Source organism: Thermobia domestica, chromosome 12, assembly GCF_964235325.1.
Source record: "Thermobia domestica chromosome 12, izTheDome1.hap1.1, whole genome shotgun sequence".
NCBI lineage: Eukaryota > Metazoa > Arthropoda > Insecta > Zygentoma > Lepismatidae > Thermobia > Thermobia domestica.
Window position 1 is genome coordinate 170,224,196 of NC_137465.1, and position 23,157 is coordinate 170,247,352.

General features: G+C 36.4%; 1 protein-coding gene across 2 annotated transcripts in view; it reads right to left on the reverse strand.

Moving 5' to 3' along the window:
- Ublcp1 (Ubiquitin-like domain-containing C-terminal domain phosphatase 1) overlaps positions 1-23,157 on the reverse strand; it is a 36,722-nt gene that overhangs the window by 3,351 nt on the left and 10,214 nt on the right. For both annotated transcript variants that reach the window (XM_081734393.1, XM_081734392.1), the window contains exons 3-4: positions 18,434-18,607; positions 16,318-16,476 (exon numbers count right to left, since the gene is read on the reverse strand). In XM_081734393.1, the coding sequence (XP_081590519.1) occupies positions 16,318-16,476; positions 18,434-18,607 (333 nt within the window). The remainder of the gene's footprint in view (positions 1-16,317; positions 16,477-18,433; positions 18,608-23,157) is intronic.

Consider the following 23,157-nt stretch of genomic DNA (forward strand, 5'->3'; position numbering starts at 1 on the left):
ACGCCAAAGGAGATAATGATAAATGAATGAAATGGTGGAATTAAGAAAGTAGAAGGCAACGGGAGAATCCCGAGAAAACCCACGCACCCGGTGTCTGTCGACCATATTCACCACAAAGCTCACTTAGCGGAAGATGGGATCGAATCAAGGACCCCATGCACCAGAAGTTGTAACATACCTTGTTTGTTACAGTCAAGTTAATAGTCTCAATGTGAATTTTGAATTATATTACTCATATTATTATCGTAATTTTATAATAGGGCAATTTACATTATCCTTATGTTTATTATACTTTCGCAAACATTGCGTTGAAATGCAGATTTTGTTGTGTTTAGACGTTGGTTCTCTTAGTAAACTGCTCTTGAGTTTGTTTATCAATGTTCTTCTTCTTCTTCTATTGAGTCGCCCATAGTAGGAGAATATACAGGCATAGGAGCATTACGGAATGAGGCCAGTTTATAACGTTGATTTATAGTTCAAATTAAGGTTGTAGTATTCTTTCTTACTATATATTTTGTTCATGAATATCTATATTCTATGCGAATTATCTTTATTTTGTTTAATAAAGCTGTAATAAAAGTTTCACCAAAATTTCCAACAGCGGGAATGAGAGAGAAGCGAAGCGGTGAAACGACTGTCTTTATATATTCTGTGTACTTCACCAAAAGCCGAACAAGAGTGGCGTCGTAATTTTCTTTCTTCTGTTAGAAGAAATTTTATTTTGTGATGGACGGAGAGCGAGTTCGTCGTTTTACTCTGCATAATAATAATCTCCAAGGAGTGAAATTATAGTGAGAACGTTATTCTCCCGAGGTTTTGGATGGAAGGGAGATAATTCTAACATATAAAAGGTGGAAGTTGATCCCGCACATGGTGATTCTTGTGTAAGCTGAATAATGGCGTAAAACCTAATTACTTCTTCTAGTAGCAGCACTTCAGGTAACGTGACTAACTTTAAGTCTATCTACAATGACTATTCTGCATGTGAGCCTTGAAGTAAAGTGAACTTAATCTTGTTTTCTGGGAAACTTCAGTAGTAAAACTCGAACTGCCAAAAGTCAACGGATATATCTATATTTAGTTCAGTTGAATTATTTTGGAACACGAACCTACTGAATAAAACTATTCTTTCTTCGTATTAGCTACAGTGGTTTATCAGAGTTAGAATAAAATCTACAGTTGTTTATTAGAGTTAAGATAACGAAAGCACTGGTGTTCTTCAGAAGTATAAATTAATATTTGTGAGTACGAAAATGTATAGTTCACGAGTGTATCTTATACACGGCACAATGTCCGAGTAAAGAGTTCCTATGGGGGAAACCTTCTCCCATGGGGGCCCAGCCTGTGCGCGGCCTCGAATAGTCTTAGCCAGCCCTCTCATTATGTAAGTCGTACGTAGCGTAAATCTCTCTCTCTCTCTGTTGTGAAGTTCATTAAGTATTGAGTTAACCGTATTAGAAATGTATGGGAATATTTTCTATTAGAGCTCCAATTTGAGTAAATTTGAGTATAATAATATATATATATTGATAGTATTTATCAGTGCTTCTTGCTATATGTGTTTACAGTTCAAGTGATTTCATGGGTAAGGTTGCCATTTGACGAAGATTGTCTGAATAGCATCTATAGTTCTCCAAAGTTTGTCCACCTTCGGTTATCATATGTTACAGTAATAAGTTGAACGTTGTCCCTCTGCTTAGATTGCTAGTGTTTCTAACTACGTTATGTCGAATTGCTGTTTGTTCAGTAACTGTCTGTCTATAAAAAGAAATATATGTATATCTCGTCCATTCGTCCAATGTTGTCTAGTTAATAGATATATATACAAAGTCTCATCCAATTGTCCTGTATGAAGTGTATTATATACTATCGTGTCCATTGTCTACCTAATCCAGATTGTCTAGTATTGTCTATTATTACTGTCCACCTAACTTGTCCGCCCGAAAGGGAACATTATTACTAAACGTCCGAGTCATTAGTTGCTGTGTCTGCCCAGTGGATGTTCGGCTGTACACATTACTATTTGAGGGGCTACGGCATATTGAATTATGCGAAATGTGTGAACGGAAATTCTATTATGCTGAAGTGGGGATTAAGACGTCAAGTGTACTATATTTGACTTCGTATAAATTGCATTACATTATAATCGATAGTAGAATGCGCCCATGGTTGGAGCTGCCGAACGGGGATGTCAGTAAATATTACCTCCGTTCCTTTATTGATTGTGTTTGGCACTTGAACTGAACCGGAAGCGGTAACACTTCTTTCAGCTGACGCTCGCTCAAGCGAGAATCACTTTGTTCTGTTATTATGTCGTACCTATGACGAGTGATGTGAAACTCTTAACTTTATTTAGTTGTCTGCGACTGCAATATGGTTGTTTCTCTTAAGTGGTGTGACGAAGTGTCAGGTAATAGTTTCTAACAGTTACAATACAATCTACTTCGACTATTGGTCTATGGACAGTTCTCTGGTAAGAAAAAAGAAGAAGTTAACAATAAAATCTAATAATGGTTGATATTGTAAACAAATGGGATATGAGATTGACAGACAGAATTCTAAATATGTTCTATTGAAGTTTTTTTTTTTCTCACAATGTTATGGTACTATAATGAATATGCTGGCACCTTACGTTAATTGTAGTAGTGTGGTTAACTACCACACCAGTCTGAGTTGAAGCATTGTTAATAAATAGTATCTCAAATGATTTTTTTTTTCTTTTTCAAAGTACTTAATATAACTAAGGTAAAATATTCATATATACGTACATGTTTAAGCTGAGCTTTATTAAAGGGAGTTGAGTGGAGCTATTACTCTCCCTTCTAATCTGCATCCACCGGAGGTAAGTTTCTGGTTCTTCATTCTTTTTGTTTCCGTTTTCGTTTATTATTATTATATTTTTCCGTTGCGCGATAGATTCCCTTCTCGATTCCTTTCGAGGTTGCTAGGACTTCGAATTAGGGATCAAGAAGTGAGTTCAAGGGAGGTGGTCGTTACGTATTGGAAAAAATCAAAACTTCCCTTGAACTAGGCTTTTAGATTTTAGCAGTAATTATACAATTTTTGGCGAACCAGCCAAGGATTTTTCTGACGGTAGGATTGTGGATGGAAGGAGAGTAAAAAAAAAAAAAAAAAAACAGAGAGAGAGGAGAAAGAAAATGAGAGTGAGGCAGACTGTTCAGTGACGTGCACTGGTGGGGTTACTGGTGTTGGTTTCTCCCAAGGGAAGTATTCTATTGTATTGATATATTATATATTGTGTGATATATTTTGTGATAGTGTTGTTGTGTACTTGTTAATATGTCAACGTCTGAGCGAATTTCAGTTGGGGGCAGTGTTGCTAGCTCCGATTCTGATAGAGAATACGCGTGCTGTAATCAAAGTTTTAAGTCTGTAATATCAGAAACTGCTGAACGGGAAGATTCAGTCATGTGTGAAAAGTGTACCCGATGGTATCACTTCCGTTGTGTCGGGATAAAAGAATCTGATAGTATGTTTGAATTAATAAGTCGGGATTCGTACCAATGGATTTGTCAGGGTTGCCAACCCTCAAATGGAAATGGGAAAATCGAAAAATCTTTTGAAAATGGTGGCTTGGTTAAGTCCAACCAAAATGAAGAACAAGATGTTCTAAAATTTTCTGTAGTTACTTCGTCCCCTATTGGTGGGTCAGAGAGTTCAATGGAAATGCGTTTATTTGCGTTCTTACAAGAAAAGTTCGGTGAACAACGCGAAGAGTTACAAAAGCAGAACGAGAAACTGGACAGACAAAACGAAAAGCTTAATGAAAAGTTTGATAGGCAGCATGATGAAATTTTGATCTTAGCTGAGAAAATTAACGAAGTCAAATTAGAAGCACACAAAGAAATAGTCGAGGAATCGAACAAACTACGCGAACAAATAAATGTGATAACTGGATCCCAGTTAGAACAAGAGGCTCGACTGCAAATTGTCGAGAGTGACCTCTTGAAAGTAAATCAAAAAGCGGAAGAATTGCAAGGTGAATTGCGAAATTTGCCTGAATTAGTTGATACTAATAGCAAGGAGATAACTTCGATTAAAGAAGGATATGAAACTACTGCCACTATTCTCGAATCGGTTTGTGATGAACAGAGAAGCTTAACCAAAAGAGTCTCTGTTTTGCAACAAAAACTTGAGCTTCGTTATGAGCAGCTTCAGAAGGAAATTAAGGAAGTTAGAGCGAAGTTTTCGGCTTCGAAAGAAATAAATAGTGAGACTGAAGGGGGAGACGATAGTGTTGCTCCTAAAAGAGTTTGTTTCACAGATGTCAGAAAGGATAGGACGTCTGCTGAAAAGAGTAGGTTTGATTATAGTGATCAGCCGATTCCACATTCGGATGGAATGTTATTTAATGGTACTACTACAGCAACTAATACTTCCTGGTTTTCTAAACCTATCCCTAGAGCGTTCACCTCCGGTGCTTGGGGTCCCTGGTTCGATCCCAACTCGCGCCGTGTGGACTTTGTGGTGGACGAACACCGTGCTCGTGGGTTTTCTCGGGGTTCTCCCGTTTCCTCCCACTTTCTTCATTCCACCATTTCACTCATCTCTCATTATCACCGTCTCCTTTAGCCTAACCGGCATAACCGTGGGACGTTAAACTTAAAGATTTCATTTCATTTTTTCTAAACCTATCCCTAGTGTTCCGACAATGAAGTCCCCGTTTAATTTAGATACGTTTCCAAGTACTGGTAGAAATACCGTGCCTATCTTTGGCAATAGTAGTTCTCCGGTCTATACTATGTCTAATTGGAATTCGAGTCACTCGACTCCGAAATACTCATCATTCAATCAACCCAGTTGGGGTAGTTCCATTAGTAATCCAATCAACCCTTTAAGTCAGTGTTCTACACCTTTCTATAATGTGTCTAACTTAAGTCCTTTTGACAATGGTCCTATATGGTCTAGGATTCCTGGTCAGCAATATAATTATGAATCTAAACAGATCTCACTAAAGGATCTTACTTATTTTCCTACTTTTGGTGGAGAAATTCGTCCGGGTGCATCTAGAGCTTTCCTCAGAAATTTCAAACGTTGTATAGATCGATATTCCGTTTCGGATTTTGAAAAGATTAGAGCTTTTCAAAGTTGCTTGAGAGATGGAGCTGAAGTCTGGATTCAGTCTGTCCTACATGAAATCCGTTCATTTGATGATTGTATCCGGCTATTCAAAAGTCAATATTGTAATGAGAAGACCGAGCTGATGCAGAAAAGGTATCTCCAATCTTTAAAGTATGACAAAAATAAATATTCCTCGTTGCTAGAATTTTCTTGGTTCTTGGTTGAAATGTACTATAACATTACCGAAAATCCTAACTTTCAGGAACTTTCAGGATTAATTTTGGGAAGCTTACCTTACGATGATGTAAGATTATTATCTGTTAATCCAAGTCAGAACTTAGTCGATCTGATGATTCAGATTGGGAATTTGTCTTCGATTACCGGTCCGCGTACCGAGTTTGAACCTCCTTCTAGGAAGAGATCATTTATTAAACAGGCGAAGGTTATCAAAACTAACCAAAACTTTAATCAGAATAAAACGGTTGATAGCAGTTGTCAAACTGAAAAGAGGAACCCGGAGTATTCTCAGAACTTTAATAATTATAATAATAATAATTACCATCAGAACTCGTTTCGAGGTAATAATCGCAATCGACGATTTAGAGGAAGAGGAAATCGGTATCGAAATAATGGAAATCGATACTACAATAACAATAATAGTTATAATAACGATCGAGTAGAAGAAAATGATGGATCTAGACAGATGTCTAACAGTAACAGTGAAGGGTCTCCGAATTCAAGAGAACAGGTAACCAGTTCGGAAAACATGACTCGCAGCTGCCAATGAGAAAGGGGCAGGCAAGCTGCGAAGGACAAGACCCCTTTCGAAGTATTTGCACAGTGACCTCGTCAAACTCTTCTGATTCTACAAATCCGTTTTTAGAATTTCATGTTAATTTTGTAGTCGAAGACGATTATGTCTGTTCCTCGTCTGAGTACTATTTTTCCCCTTCACCCATGATAAAAGAGAACATTGCGGGCATAGATCTGCGGTGTTCGGTGGATAGCGGCGCTGAGCTGAATTTAATGGATTGGGAAGTATGGAAACGTTTAAAATTAACTTTCCCAACGGCCAAGCTACATCCGTATACTAGACTCACTCTAGGAGCCTTTGCGGGAAAAGAAAAATTCCAAGTACAGGGATTACAAACTTTTAATTTAAATTTTCAAGGTCACCTTTTTGAAACTCCTATATTTGTAATGAAATACTTACGAACTGATATTATCTTAGGATGTCCCTTCCTGGATAAATTCAATGGTATTATTGATCGAGGTAAAAATGAAGTTAGACTCCAAACTTCGTCTGGGACTCAGATTTCTTTACAGACTATAAGGCCTGAAGTATTATTTGTTGGAATTTCGTCGAATCGTGTGGAAGTTTCTTCACCCACATGGCCAGTTCGAGCTATTGAACGGACGGATAAGAATACTTTAGTGACTTCAACCATTGAGGAACCTCAAAAGTCAGTGAAGCAGCCTACGAAATTTCCGATGAATCCTGTTGAACATTATTCATCAGAGGATCCAGAGCCTAATGTTTCTGAGGTTGAAATTCAGGATTACATTAAGTCGAGAATCGACTTAGATGAAAATTCGAAACAACGTTTAGCCAGTATTCTTTTGAAGTACCGATATTTATTTTCGGAGTATCCTAGACGGGTGCGTGCACCACTCTATAAAATTCAATTAATAGATGAAAAACCGATAGTAGGACCGTACTATCCTGTTCCCCAAGCACTTCAACCTGCTTTTGAGAAAGAACTTCAAACCTGGATCAAGCTTGGGTTAGCTAGGGAACAACCTTCTCCGTATCGTAATCCGATACACTGCGTACGTAAAGCGTCAGGAGGAGTACGTCCAGTTTTGAACCTCCGAGCTCTAAATCAGAAGGTTTTGGCGCCGAAAATTCAGGTGGAACCCATAGGCGAAATTTTGAACCGTGTAACCAAGGCGAAATATTTTAGTTATTTCGACTGTTCTTCTGGATACTATGGAATTGGGTTAGATCCCACATCATATCCATGTACTAGTTTTGTATACGCAGGTCATCAATATGTAATGTGTGTATTACCGATGGGTATTAAGAGTGCACCTTCAATTTTCCAGAATATCATGTACTCTTTCTTTGATCAGACTATTAAATCTTTTGCCACGGTCTACCTAGACGACATTTTAATTTCTAGTTTTTCCCTCGAAGACCACTTCGAACATTTAGAAAAGGCCTTTGAAATTTTTGCTCGTGCCAATTTCTCATTAAATTTTCGAAAGTGTCAGTTCATCCAACCCGAAATACATTTTCTAGGACACATTATCAGTGGAAACAATATCAAGGTTGATCCTCGACATAATGAGCCCATTCGTTGTTTCCCAATTCCGAAAACCAAACGGCAATTAAGAGCATTTTTGGGTTTAGTAAATTGGAGAAGAAAATTCATAGCTAATTTCTCTGCTTTAACATCTCCTCTATATGATTTGTTGAAAAAGGATAGGAAGTTTGTGTTCACTCCTGATTTATTAGAGTTATTTCACAAACTAAGAGAACTGGTAAGTCAACCACCGGCTCTTAGCCAGCCTGACTTTTCACTTCCATTCCATATTTTCTCAGATGCCAGTGGAGAAAATTTAGGAGGATTTCTTGCGCAATATCTTGAAGGTGAATCGTCCCCAGTCATTATTGCTTATGCTAGTAGAAGGGTAAAGCCACATGAGCTGTCCTTGTCCATTTTCCAACTAGAAGTATTAGCTATTCTCTTTCTTTGCGACCATTTCTCGCAATATATTCTAGGTCGTCCGACGGTTGTACATTGCGATAACGCAGCAGCTACGCATGCGTTTACCATGAAAAGTTTAGATCCTAGGACTACTCGTATTATTCTAAAACTTCAAAGATACGATCTACAATTCCAACATGTGTCATCAGAAGACAATTTCATTGCTGATATACTTAGTAGATATCCTCCGGAACTTCCTGGAGATAGTACCCATCTCTTGGTTAACTTGTTGTCTAATCTTGACTTTTCCTTTCTTAATCGTGAGGAATTCCTTCAAGGTCAATCTGACGATCCATTTTGTCAGAAAGTTCGGGAATCTCTCGTTAATCCATCGGAAGTCTCTGACTTCATAGAACATAAAGGTCTTCTATATCGTAAGAATGTTCGTACAAATCAATGGGTTCTCATTGTGCCACAATGTCTGGTTGATAACATTGTTGAAGCAGTTCATCTGCGAGGCCATTTTGGAGTGTACAAATGCTTGTCAGTATGTCGTAAACTTTTCTATTGGCGTAACCAGCGAAATTCTATAAAGAAATATGTGAAAGATTGCACTCGTTGTGCTGAGACTAAGTTCGCTAATCGGATCATTGCTAAGGAAGCATGTCAAATAGAAGCTCAAGCTCCTCATGATAAGTTAGGAATAGATTTGGTCGGAAAATTACCCTGTAGTAATGGATATTACTATCTTTTGTCAATTATTGACATTTATTCTAGATTTGTTGTCTACCTACCTCTTCGCACAGCACATGTTAAAGAAATTATTTCTGTCCTCAAACAAAATACTTCTATTCTTTTCCATACCCTCGGGTAATCATATCGGATAAAGGTTCACAATTTACCTCACGACTCTGGAATTCTTTTTGTCATCAACATAATATAAAGCATCTTCAAACGTCTAGCTATTCGCCAAATGCGAATGGAGTAACTGAAAGGTCTCATAAGGAAATTAATCGAATTCTTCGGTTGGAGTGTAATACTCAACAAACCAATTGGAGTAAGGTCATCAAAGTGGCTCAAGATCTTCTGAACCATTCCATTTGCAGTAGTACTGGGAAAACTCCTGCCGAGTTATTTCTCTCGTATTCTGCTACAGAAGCATTTAAGCGATCATTCCCGTGGCCTCCTGAACTACAAGAGGAATCAGAAGCCCGGAAGCATATAGTAACTTCTATATGTAACCCTAAGAAAGAATGTCAGAAAATAAAGAGGACTGGAAGAGAAGTAAAATTAAAAGAAGGAGATTTAGTGATGGTTAAAACACACTATCTTTCTTCAGCTATTAAGAAAGAAACTTCTAAGTATCTTAATTGTTTTATTGGACCCTTTTTGGTTCATAAACTTTTAAAGAATTGTGCAGTTTTGCATAACTTGTCTGGTGAGTCAGTAGGTACTCAAAATTTTCAAAACTTAAAGATATTTGATTGTTCTCCGGATAAGCGGAGGGAATTATTATCTAAACATCCTAATCAAGATTTAGTTTAAACAAATATTGTTTGTAATTATATTCATATAGTCTTCATTTCTTAAGTATCGAGTCATAAATTCAAAAGAAAAAAAGTTTTTTTTTCTTTTCCAAGGCTCGGTGAGAACTGTAACATACCTTGTTTGTTACAGTCAAGTTAATAGTCTCAATGTGAATTTTGAATTATATTACTCATATTATTATCGTAATTTTATAATAGGGCAATTTAAAGTATCCTTATGTTTATTATACTTTCGCAAACATTGCGTTGAAATGCAGATTTTGTTGTGTTTAGACGTTGGTTCTCTTAGTAAACTGCTCTTGAGTTTGCTTATCAATGTTCTTCTTCTTCTTCTATTGAGTCGCCCATAGTAGGAGAATATACAGGCATAGGAGCATTACGGAATGAGGCCAGTTTATAACGTTGATTTATAGTTCAAATTAAGGTTGTAGTATTCTTTCTTACTATATATTTTGTTCATGAATATCTATATTCTATGCGAATTATCTTTATTTTGTTTAATAAAGCTGTAATAAAAGTTTCACCAAAATTTCCAACAGCGGGAATGAGAGAGAAGCGAAGCGGTGAAACGACTGTCTTTATATATTCTGTGTACTTCACCAAAAGCCGAACAAGAGTGGCGTCGTAATTTTCTTTCTTCTGTTAGAAGAAATTTTATTTTGTGATGGACGGAGAGCGAGTTCGTCGTTTTACTCTGCATAATAATAATCTCCAAGGAGTGAAATTATAGTGAGAACGTTATTCTCCCGAGGTTTTGGATGGAAGGGAGATAATTCTAACATATAAAAGGTGGAAGTTGATCCCGCACATGGTGATTCTTGTGTAAGCTGAATAATGGCGTAAAACCTAATTACTTCTTCTAGTAGCAGCACTTCAGGTAACGTGACTAACTTTAAGTCTATCTACAATGACTATTCTGCATGTGAGCCTTGAAGTAAAGTGAACTTAATCTTGTTTTCTGGGAAACTTCAGTAGTAAAACTCGAACTGCCAAAAGTCAACGGATATATCTATATTTAGTTCAGTTGAATTATTTTGGAACACGAACCTACTGAATAAAACTATTCTTTCTTCGTATTAGCTACAGTGGTTTATCAGAGTTAGAATAAAATCTACAGTTGTTTATTAGAGTTAAGATAACGAAAGCACTGGTGTTCTTCAGAAGTATAAATTAATATTTGTGAGTACGAAAATGTATAGTTCACGAGTGTATCTTATACACGGCACAATGTCCGAGTAAAGAGTTCCTATGGGGGAAACCTTCTCCCATGGGGGCCCAGCCTGTGCGCGGCCTCGAATAGTCTTAGCCAGCCCTCTCATTATGTAAGTCGTACGTAGCGTAAATCTCTCTCTCTCTCTCTCTCTCTCTGTTGTGAAGTTCATTAAGTATTGAGTTAACCGTATTAGAAATGTATGGGAATATTTTCTATTAGAGCTCCAATTTGAGTAAATTTGAGTATAATAATATATATATATTGATAGTATTTATCAGTGCTTCTTGCTATATGTGTTTACAGTTCAAGTGATTTCATGGGTAAGGTTGCCATTTGACGAAGATTGTCTGAATAGCATCTATAGTTCTCCAAAGTTTGTCCACCTTCGGTTATCATATGTTACAGTAATAAGTTGAACGTTGTCCCTCTGCTTAGATTGCTAGTGTTTCTAACTACGTTATGTCGAATTGCTGTTTGTTCAGTAACTGTCTGTCTATAAAAAGAAATATATGTATATCTCGTCCATTCGTCCAATGTTGTCTAGTTAATAGATATATATACAAAGTCTCATCCAATTGTCCTGTATGAAGTGTATTATATACTATCGTGTCCATTGTCTACCTAATCCAGATTGTCTAGTATTGTCTATTATTACTGTCCACCTAACTTGTCCGCCCGAAAGGGAACATTATTACTAAACGTCCGAGTCATTAGTTGCTGTGTCTGCCCAGTGGATGTTCGGCTGTACACATTACTATTTGAGGGGCTACGGCATATTGAATTATGCGAAATGTGTGAACGGAAATTCTATTATGCTGAAGTGGGGATTAAGACGTCAAGTGTACTATATTTGACTTCGTATAAATTGCATTACATTATAATCGATAGTAGAATGCGCCCATGGTTGGAGCTGCCGAACGGGGATGTCAGTAAATATTACCTCCGTTCCTTTATTGATTGTGTTTGGCACTTGAACTGAACCGGAAGCGGTAACACTTCTTTCAGCTGACGCTCGCTCAAGCGAGAATCACTTTGTTCTGTTATTATGTCGTACCTATGACGAGTGATGTGAAACTCTTAACTTTATTTAGTTGTCTGCGACTGCAATATGGTTGTTTCTCTTAAGTGGTGTGACGAAGTGTCAGGTAATAGTTTCTAACAGTTACAATACAATCTACTTCGACTATTGGTCTATGGACAGTTCTCTGGTAAGAAAAAAGAAGAAGTTAACAATAAAATCTAATAATGGTTGATATTGTAAACAAATGGGATATGAGATTGACAGACAGAATTCTAAATATGTTCTATTGAAGTTTTTTTTTTTTTTTTTTCTCACAATGTTATGGTACTATAATGAATATGCTGGCACCTTACGTTAATTGTAGTAGTGTGGTTAACTACCACACCAGTCTGAGTTGAAGCATTGTTAATAAATAGTATCTCAAATGATTTTTTTTTTTCTTTTTCAAAGTACTTAATATAACTAAGGTAAAATATTCATATATACGTACATGTTTAAGCTGAGCTTTATTAAAGGGAGTTGAGTGGAGCTATTACTCTCCCTTCTAATCTGCATCCACCGGAGGTAAGTTTCTGGTTCTTCATTCTTTTTGTTTCCGTTTTCGTTTATTATTATTATATTTTTCCGTTGCGCGATAGATTCCCTTCTCGATTCCTTTCGAGGTTGCTAGGACTTCGAATTAGGGATCAAGAAGTGAGTTCAAGGGAGGTGGTCGTTACGTATTGGAAAAAATCAAAACTTCCCTTGAACTAGGCTTTTAGATTGTAGCAGTAATTATACAAAGTGCACGCTCTACCACAGCCACCGCGGCCCGAATATACAATACAATATACGGATAAATGTCAATGGTTCGTATGAGCAGCACTACTATTTTCAAGCCAACACAGAACAAATTTTCACTGGAACATTTTCTGACCCTCTATACGAGAGTACTCGGTACGCCGGTGATGCTACATTCTTAAATAACGCAAGTATATAAAGCTCTTAAAAATTAAACGATTCTCCAGTTTGTTACATGAATTGTAGCCTTAAATGCTCCACGCAAAGTAAATAACCCACAGCTCCCTATCAAGTATTACAGAATCATTTGGCGATATTTTAATATCTAACTTAAAGATTTGCAGAAATGTAAAGTTTACATTAAGGTTATCCATTGAAATTTGATTAATCTTTTCTTGGGGATGAACCTGTTTGCATGCCCTGTTTCAAAACCTAAGGATTTTGGCGGAAAACAAGACATAGAACAGGAACATAATGGAGATCCCATCACTTCTTTTTTCTTTTTTTAAATTTATTCCAGTAAAGATATGAAGACGTCAATACTAAAACAAGAATTGCACATCATGAAACTTTGTTACTTCCACAGCTTGATTAGAACGGAAGGTTTTAGGATATATTCAAATTCGTCGAGGGCCTAATAAGGTAGGTATTTGCGGTCTACCTCTCGACAATTTGAATCACAAATTCTGACCCTTCCTTTTTCTTGTCTTTCACTTCACTGCAAATCTATACTATTATATAAAAGAATACAAGTAGGTGACGCATCATCGCCCAGTCCACACTACCAAAAGCAAAAATGTGAAATTTGGAGAAAATACTCCTTTCGTCACGAAGGTAAGGGATAAGGAAAGATTTTTGGAAAATACCCATTCTAAGGGAGAGGGGTTCAAAATTTCCCCTAATAGCGTATCTCATGAATCTCTGACGTAAGAAGTACATTTTTCAGCTCCAAACGGGGAAAGAGGGACTTTATAAAATACTCAGTTCCCTTTGTTGAATCATAAAGATCCGACTGTAAGAATTCGCTTACGTTGGAGATCTGAAATCCGGTATATAGACCTTAAATTAAAAATAAGGAAGTACGGATTTGAGCGTTTCTCATAATTCCGCAGCAAGATGGCAATTTCAATCATTGAAATTTCCTTTATTCATTCACACAGTGCAGAATGTGAAAATTCGCTTAAGTTGGAGGAGTGCTCTCGATTTAATGTACGATGTAATACCGCAAGACAGCCATTTACCAAGTACTCAGGTAGTTTAGCGTGGAAATCGAGTAGCATCAAAATGACTCTCAATTGGTTCTCAGTTTTTACTCATGCACTCTTTTCCCGATTAAAAGACTCTTATCATCTTACGACTTAACCTTCTCTCCCCTCCTATGCGATCAATCAAGTGAAACTTCATACCGACTTCCAAACTACGCTGGAATTTTGTTCCATCTACACTGGTAGATCTAACGCTGCTCTTCACACAGAGATCCATCCCAGTATCTCGAATTTCCTCACATTCTTCTAAGGGCCACCTCACACATTCTGCCTATTTCTACCAACCATTCATCTGTTCGTCCTAATCATTGACAATATTACATTTGAAAAATCTGTAACCACTACGTTTAACTTTAAATCACAATCTATTCACGAGTCGCCTTGAGCAAAAATTCTTCAATCGTCACCACTCCGTTTCTTCTAACATCGAGTCATATACATTTTTATAATGGCGCTATAACCAATCATCACCAGAATTATTCCTACTTTCCATAAACAACAAGTTCTACTGAAATTAACCTGGTCCTTCCCCAAATACACCGTCACATTTCTCGGAGTACACGTCAGATTTAAGAACGAATGTATCGAGACTGTCGTACACATTAAAGCAACGGACTGTAATACTTCTACTTCAAGAGCTCCAACCCTCACCACACCAAACATTCTCTATTCTACGAATTTACCTTCAAAAATAGAAATCCATATCTCTTCCACCATAATGTCCCTCAACAACTACAAGACCCTCTCATCAACACTCTAACATGGGAATATTCCTAATCGTATCCGCAAATAATTCAACTATACCCTTCCGAGAGAGAGAGAGAGAGAAATAACAGGGTGTCTACTAAAATTCCAAAATGAAATGTCGTAACCTTTTCGTGACCTTTTCTTTACCAAACTATAAAATTTCGAAAGATTCAAAAACTAATAACAGTGCCTATATTCTTTAGCACTTATCCAGGCTGTTTCATAGAGCGATACAAACCTGGTGTCTTTTCACAGTTGAATAAACTGGTTAGATGCGTAGGTGATTTCGGCGATGCGATTTGCATCGCCACTGCTCAATGATGGAAGTTGAAGGACAATCTCAAGAGCGAATTTAGGTGCGAATTAGGCCGAATTTTCATGCATGCGATAGAACCGTGCTTTGCTTGCGATTTGGTGATGTCTAAACTCGACCATAGACATTTTTGGCGGTGAATTTTGACGTTTTATAGAACAAAATATTAAATTCTCCACTTATATTTGTACTCGTGACCTAAAAGCTAAATTTCGTGACTTTTTCTTGACTTTTGTGACCGTTTTCTGATTTCATGACTTTCGTGAACGATAGACCCCCTGAATACTACTCTTCCGTAGACGTTTCTGTTTCGGATTCATCTAATATTATTCTACCCTCAATTCCCTGCAGAAATTCATGGATCTTCTTAATACCATTCTCACCACCCTATCTAGAGGGGAAAACGTTTTTCCGACCCGAGAGAGGATTTTCGAAAATAGTGTGTCGAAGACACTTCAACTTTCACAATTCATTACGAAAACTGGATTCTTGAATCATCTCACACCTCCACAAAAAATTGAAAATTTATGTGAAACTTATCCTTTATTGGATACTAGTCACATTTTTCAACATCCTATACCACAGAGACAACACACATTCCGACATTCTGCTAGTTGCAAATCTTCAAACTTCATGTAAGTCCTTAAATGAACCCATTGTCCAGCCTCTTATGCTGGCGACACTAGTTTATCTTTCCATTCGCATCAACGATCACTGACTACCTTTACTTCTCAAATTTCTGTCCCAAAACACAGGCCACTCCAACAATACTTTCAACACTTTCAGCAGAAGTATTCTCAAAATCTTTTCCCCAAATCCATAAGTAGATGGAGAAAAATTTATCCTGTCCGCGAACATCCCTCCTTGCCTTAATAGTCTGTACGCTCAATACATTCACTTCTCATTCCTACTTTTAATTTGAAACTTAAAAAATAATATACAATTTTCAACAAGCATATTGAGCGGAAGATTAGTCACCTCCATTAGAACCAATATTGGGTCGTTTCTATCGTTAAAAATGACGTTTTACTGGCAACACGTGACTAAATGAGGCACCACCACTGAAGCTTGATCATTTAAGTTAACTGGAGTGTATGCCAGCAGCTTGCATGGAAAATTCCTCAAGATGAGTCGAAGAAAATATTTGGCAACGAAATTGGCAAAAAGAAGCGCACAGTAAATGAAGTTGCCAGATTAATGGGTGTATCAAAATGAACTGTCCAACGTGTTTACAAAGAGTGATCTAACATGCGTGTAAACGCAGAATGGGATCAGAACTGTAAACAAAAATATCACTTTTGATTGAAACCTCATTTAGTATTTTATTCACTGTCGGAAGTCCTACAAAAATTCTACTCGGACTCGTAATTTTATCGTTCCTCCCCCCTCCCCGTAGCCACCCCCTTTGTTGTTCCCTGTGTGTTTGGTTTCCGAAAGAAACAGTCGTAATTTTATGTTCATATGCTCAATGGCGAGTATTAAATGCTTTCCTCAAGTTAGTAAATCTGGACATCATTTGCTGATATATCAATTCACAACACAAGTGGACGAACCCTTCCCTGAAAGTCATAATTGTCGAACGGAACTTTCTAAGTGGTTAAGCTATAGAAAACTCTTACTTTAAATCTCTCGACATACCTCAATTACACCATATTTTGGAGTGTGGATGGAAATCATTGCCAAACTGTCCAAGTAGAACATAATTTTGTAATCTGCATGTGATGAAACTCCCAGTAACTTCATCTTCTCCTCTATCCATTTCATACTTGTCGCAGACCATATCACTATGTCATAGTCCTGAAATATAAGAACAAGACGTAAGAATTAGGAAATATACACTCCATGGTGGCGTTTTTCAATATTTTTTTTCAAGTGGGGACCACTTTTATTAGTTGGAATGTTCTACTAGACCACTTTTCTCTCTTTCGAAAGCAAATTTATATATATATTTTTAAAAATGTTTTGAGTACATATATTATATTTTTTAAACAATATCTATTATAATTCCCTTTACTTTATATTGATATTAACAGAAGAAAGTACATGTAAACACAAGTTACATAGGCATATAATTATACATATAACTGAAGGCTTATCAAGAATACTTTATAATATATCCACAAGTTGTTCGAATTTGTATAATCTATATCTTATAAACTATCCTGTTTAAAATTCTCAGCTACAGTGAGTGATTCGCAAATGACTTGAATTTATATAGTACTAATTTTTCCATCTTGGAGGACCACAAGAACGGACATCAAGGACAACTTCTGGTTCACGGATCATAGTTGAGAAATGCTGCTCTATGGAATCAACAGCGTTATCTAATAACAATTTTGCAACATGTAAAGTTGTGTTCAATAAGCCTTGACCATCCACGTTCCCTTGGACATGCCTCGTTTTGTTCACAAGAACAATCAAACCCAATAAAAACTTGTCTTTTGCGTTAGACGAAAAATAGACGGCCGGATTCTTTTAAACATGGAGGTACACTCATGTCCAAAATTATTGTCGCATGACTATAAATATGTCGTTCTAGTAATATAATTTGATAATGAATTCGCCCGATATTTCTTATAATGTTAGTATGTGTATAATCGGCAAAGACAAGTATGTAGTAAATTTTATGTCAAAAGAGCAGTAAATAAGAACAATGAAAGGAAAATAAAATTTTCTTGTCAATTTAGTTACATTTTATTTTACTCATTATGATTTTCTTATTTATAACTCTTTTCCTATGAAACTTACCACAAATATACATTTCCTGATGATACACATAGTATCAGTATTGGGGCCGCGGTGGCTCAGTGGTAGAGCGTTCACCTCTGGTGCTTGGGGTCCCGGGTTCGATCCCAGCCCCCGCCAAGTGAACTTTGTGGTGGACAAACACCGTGTGTCCTCGGGGTTCTCCCGTTTCCTCCCACTTTCTTCATTCCACCATTTCCTTCATCACTCATCATCACCGTCTCCTTTAGCCTAACCGGCATAACCGTGGGACGTAAAACTCAAAGATTTCATTTCATTTTTCATTTCAGTATCAGTATTAAAAGTACTCTGCAAAACTATTATCAAATTATATTCTTACAAGAAGACAGTTATAAATATGCGACAATCATTTTGGACATCACTACATCGGACAACGCAAGTTCTAATATTCAACAACACTTTTTTAATTGTAATAATTTCTTATTATGCCCAATAGGCACAGAAAAAAAAATGCATGATTGGGTGATAAGGGATGTATTCGCGCAGTGCCACTGTTAAAAAGAAACATAAAAATTTCACATAATATAAAAAATAGTGCTAGTTGAGCATCCACTATCTATCAGAGATACACCTAAGTACAGGTATATATTTGTAATTCCTTAGAAATAAAACAAGGATCAGATCTAGTTTTATGTAGAAACGTTTCAACTCAGAACATTAATTAATATTCGTAAAATGAAACATAAATAATTAATAACGTCACAGCGTCCCCTATTTCAAGCTCCTACAATCTTTCCGGTTTTACCTGATAATTTTTTTTAAAACTACGATTATTCTATTACTCAATACCACACGTAAGCACAGTAAGAGACGGAAAATTCATCCATTAAAAAAGGAATTATCAAATTAAGAAATCACTGAGTAATTTTAATAACCAAATTAATAAATTGTATTTTTTCAAAACAATTGATGTTTCAAGCAAATATATATGTATATAAAATAAAGAACATATATAAAATCACAACCCTAATAACAGAAGTACACTTACTTCATACGCTGATGTAAGAAACTCATGTAAGTATGGTCTCATAAGTTCATTACCAGTTTCCGCCGAAGATCTATGATCAAAGAGTGTGTAGTCTATATCAAGCACAAGCAATTTCTTTCCAGGCCGTGGGTCACTTAACATTTTGATTTTATAGTCCCGAACTCTCTTCTCTATCTACAATACAAAGAAAGATAAATATTCAACTGCCAAATGACATATAATATGAAAGAATAACAACAAAACTAGATTATTATTATTATTATTTAAACAGATTTTGCTGTTACTAGGATGATAACTTTGGATGGATACTACATGCAAACTTACCCTTCTTTTCTTCTCCATTTATCTTGACTTAAATATCATTAAACTACCTATTCTTCTGGATCATAGTTCTTTGGTACCAAATTTCATATCGCACAGTTTTCTTTTATTTTACGAAATTTACACTTATTATTTTATTACAATAAAACCATTTGGCATAACAGCCCATTTTGTGGATCTGAGCCGCTCCAACGCCATCTGCTAGCGACTGACTGAACTACGTCCAGCCTAGCGACGAACACGTGGTCAGTGCGCTGCGACTTCCTGTCCCTAACAGGAGCTTTCTAGACTTAAAGGCCGTCACGTCTTGTTTTCACATCACTGGCTCCCTAATTTGCCTCACGACGCTGGGTGGACGCCGAAAATTGGGAAGCACCGGCCGGGAATCGAACACGGGACCACGTGGACACGAGTCCAAGGCCCTAACCACTAGAGTACGGTGTCCACTATTTTATTACAAGATAAATTAAAAGCTATTCTTTCCACAATGCTTTGCTTAGGATACTTTTCTGTTTTACTTGTTAGTACTAAACCTTAACAACATTCACGCAGTTCTATAATAGCTAAAGCTTTTAAGTTTTGCACAGATACATAAAGCTGATGACAATATACCATTTTCGCTCTAACTTATCGTTTTAATGTAAAACTATTAACTTATAAACTCTTAACTTACTTATTAGATTGCGTTCTATGGCGCTTGTAACAACGAACTAAGAAACTATCGTTGTGTGCCTATGCTACTGAGGCTTACCTGGGCTCAGAGGCACAGCGCACACTAAACGCTCGTTTCCAGATGAGGTTTCCATACCTACAAATCTAGAACGTATTCTCATGTTTATTCTACTAGAGAGATTATTTGAGTAAATAAAAGGTACACAAATTTCGTGGAGGAAAATGTGAGCACAAGGAAGCATCCATTAATAGCAAAGGTAGTGTGTGAGGCTCAATGCGAGTACCTTTGTTTTTAAAATGAATCTAATTTGGGATCTAGTTTCTGGGAAAATTTTGATTAGTGTCGGACTAAAAACAACCCTTAGCCCAAAAACAGACATTCAGACGGGAGAGCAGAGTTATAGGCATTTGTAAAGAAACTACAACAGATTCAGATGTATGTCAATGAATGATTACTACTTACAAAGTTTTCCATTCCAGTTCGTCGTAATTGACACCAACACTCACACAAACACTTCACTACTAACACAGTTTGTAGAAGTTGTTCGGTGGCACTTGTTTAGTCCATAAAGAAGAATGGAAAGTCCTCTAATTCATTGGACATCAAAATTGCTAGAAGATCAGTCCTGCGCGGTGACCAATAAAGAGGCGGGGTCCCAGCATCGTAGTCGGCTAGCAATCGTCTCTTCCCTTCTGTTCTGTGAGGGCAATGTTTTCGGCGACTTCCTCTTTTTGGGAGGACGTCGAGGGTATCTTGTAAGTACTCTGAAGGATCCAAAGGTTTATAAAACAGTCTTTTTACATATTGGATATCTTCTTCCTCATATTAATTTGTTTTTCGGTGATGAAGTAAAGCAAACAGGATGAGCTCGCACACAGTGATCTTGCGCGACAGAGTTTTAGAGGCAAAAAGCTTAATGTTACAAATCGTTAGTCCTATTTGTAACTTCGTATGGCGTTCTTCGAGCGATGAAGCGTCCATATCTCAGCAAATCGATTTCCTGACGATGGGAAAGCTCTCCTCAATGCGTTTCTATCTTAGGTTTGCAGTTTCGTTGAATTTTTCTCAATCTTCTGCTCTGTCTGCATGTCTATTTCCCGGCTAATGCTGAAGGCCGATTGAATGAAGTAAGAAAAGTAATCTTTTCTATGCAATGAAAATTAATTTGGAACAGTTGCATTTTTCTCCGATTATTTCCTTTTTACTCGTTCTTATTTATTTTTTACAAATTAGATGAGTTTTACGCTATTGTCTTATGCCAACATTTGTATTGCAAAAATGTTGAATGAATTAAAACGAAGTAATTAATTTTGAATGATTGTAAATTGTTCTTAGAAAATATGTTAAGCTCACACATTGAAATTATGAAGTAGTTTCAAGTTAAGGAAGTTATTAGCAAAGGACCGATGGCAGAATATTGAACAAAGACTAAAAAGTAAATAGTAACCAAAAGAAATAAGTAAAAACAATGATTTAATAAAATATACTAAAAAAAGTAAACAATTTTACTAGTACGATAAAATGGAGAAATGGGACAAAGACTAAAGGGCAAACTACTTCCCTAGTACAGCAGCTCACAACTTTATTTATTTATTTATTTAATGACCACACACTTTATTCCAATCAGCGCACATACGGAGAATGCTTTAACAGCTCCGCCACGTTATTCTATGTAAAATCTCAAAAATTTCAGTTGTGTCTACTAGCCCTGTTTGTTTGAACAAATGAATACCGCAAAAGCATAGGATCTCATTCATGTACTTTTTATTTTTTTTTTTTTTTAAATCCACTTTGTGTATGTGGCTGCATTTCAAAAAGCAAACATGGTGTATATGTATGTTTATTCTAGAATATGAGTATTACCAGTTTGAAACCATCGCTACATGTTACCAAACTTTGTGGAAGTAAACCTAGAAACAAGAGTGAATGGCAAGAAAAGTAGAAATACTGAACATGTCTACACCTCTAGCTCTAGTAAATTAGTTGCCGCAAAAAGACATCTTCAGCGGTCAAAGCAGTGTGCTTCACACCGGAGAGTGTATAAACTCCAACACGAAAATTCACGATTCTTTGTTTGCAAATTGTATGACAAATTAACATCTTAAGATAATTGGATTGAGTCTGAATAAAATCAATAGGCTAGAACATTTGGTGCTATAGTGTAAGGGTAGATGTTTCCGATTCAAAAGTATGTCAAGAATTCATTTTAAGGTTATTTCAAGTCAGTATGAAGAGGATGTAAGTCATACAAAACAAGATCCTGCGCAACGACAGTTTTCAAAAGAGGAGGGGAAAACACATGGACAGGCCAAGCAAACTGTACACGTTGATATGTGATCCTATTATATTGCACCTACAATCAATATCTCACAACAAACTCATACATTTAGTTTTAGTATTAGGTGTTCTGGATAAGAAAGAGCATATAACACGTTTGCAAAAATAAGTAAAACCATCGTATCCCGATAGAAAAAGTATCTATGCATATTATATTTATTTTATGTTTAGAGTACATAATCATCATTTCCTTTACTAAAGTCATTATTTATTTTGTGATAAATATATATTAATAATTCTATGTAATCTTTAAAATTGATTTCCCAAAAGTTGCCATTCTGTGTATGTGCCCTTTTTGGAGCTATGGTAACTCCTCGATTATAACAGTGTAGACTATAAGATTTATAAAGTAGTGACTATGCAGTGCTGAAACATTTTGCTGGAGTGACTGACTGGTTCATTGTGTCTCAAAACTTATTTAAACTAGTAATTAAATGCTTCATGAATTTAATAACTAGTTAAATTTTAATTCTAAAATTTCGCGACACATCATTGGGAACCACTGCCCTAATAATATATATATATATATATATATATAAAAGCTTTGGCTTTCCCCGTAGAATGAATGCCCAATGGTTGTAGATATAAATTCACAAAAAATTCCCTAACCGAATTCTATTATCTTTTGGAGCTAGCACCACTGTTGCCACATAGGTCCAAGTCATCTCAAAAAATTTTTTGGTGTGTCAACAACACAGAGTGAAAATCTGAAATCGTTGACTGCCATACAGACAGAAAGAAAAAATTCTCTCTCATCATGCACCCGAAATTTTGACACTTCTTTCGCCTCAGAAGCAAAAATCAAGTTATGCACGGTCGGCAGCTTCCCTAATTATCCTATTGAAAACTTTTTATGGTGCGCTGTGTAGGACAAAGACGAAGCTTTCAGATACTGGTACTTTTGTTCCAATGTAGCCAACAAAACGGAAATTACAGAGGCAAAAGTGGGATATTTTCCGAATTTTTCATCTAAAATCAGGAATTAAAATTTTCTGTAGCTGAAAACACTGCTACCAGACAGACGCAAACTATCTTAAAATAAACTTTGGTATCCCTCTAATATATCCTACAAGTATCGTGACGATATCAAATAAAGTAAGCATGTCATTACAAAATATCTCATTCTGCCTAAAAAAAAATCTCAATTACCTTTCCAGTTAGAGAACAAGGTCTAATGTAAACTTCAACTGTACTTCCCCTAATTATCCTATTGAAACTTTCTATGGTGCGTTGTGTAGAGCAAAGACGAGACTTTCATATATTAGTACGTTTGTCCCGATGTAGCCAACAAGAAGGGAAAAAAGGATTTTTTTCGGATTTTCTCCTAAAATGGAGAATTAAGATTTTCTGTGGCTGCAAATACTGCTACAAGACAGACGCAAACTATGTTAAA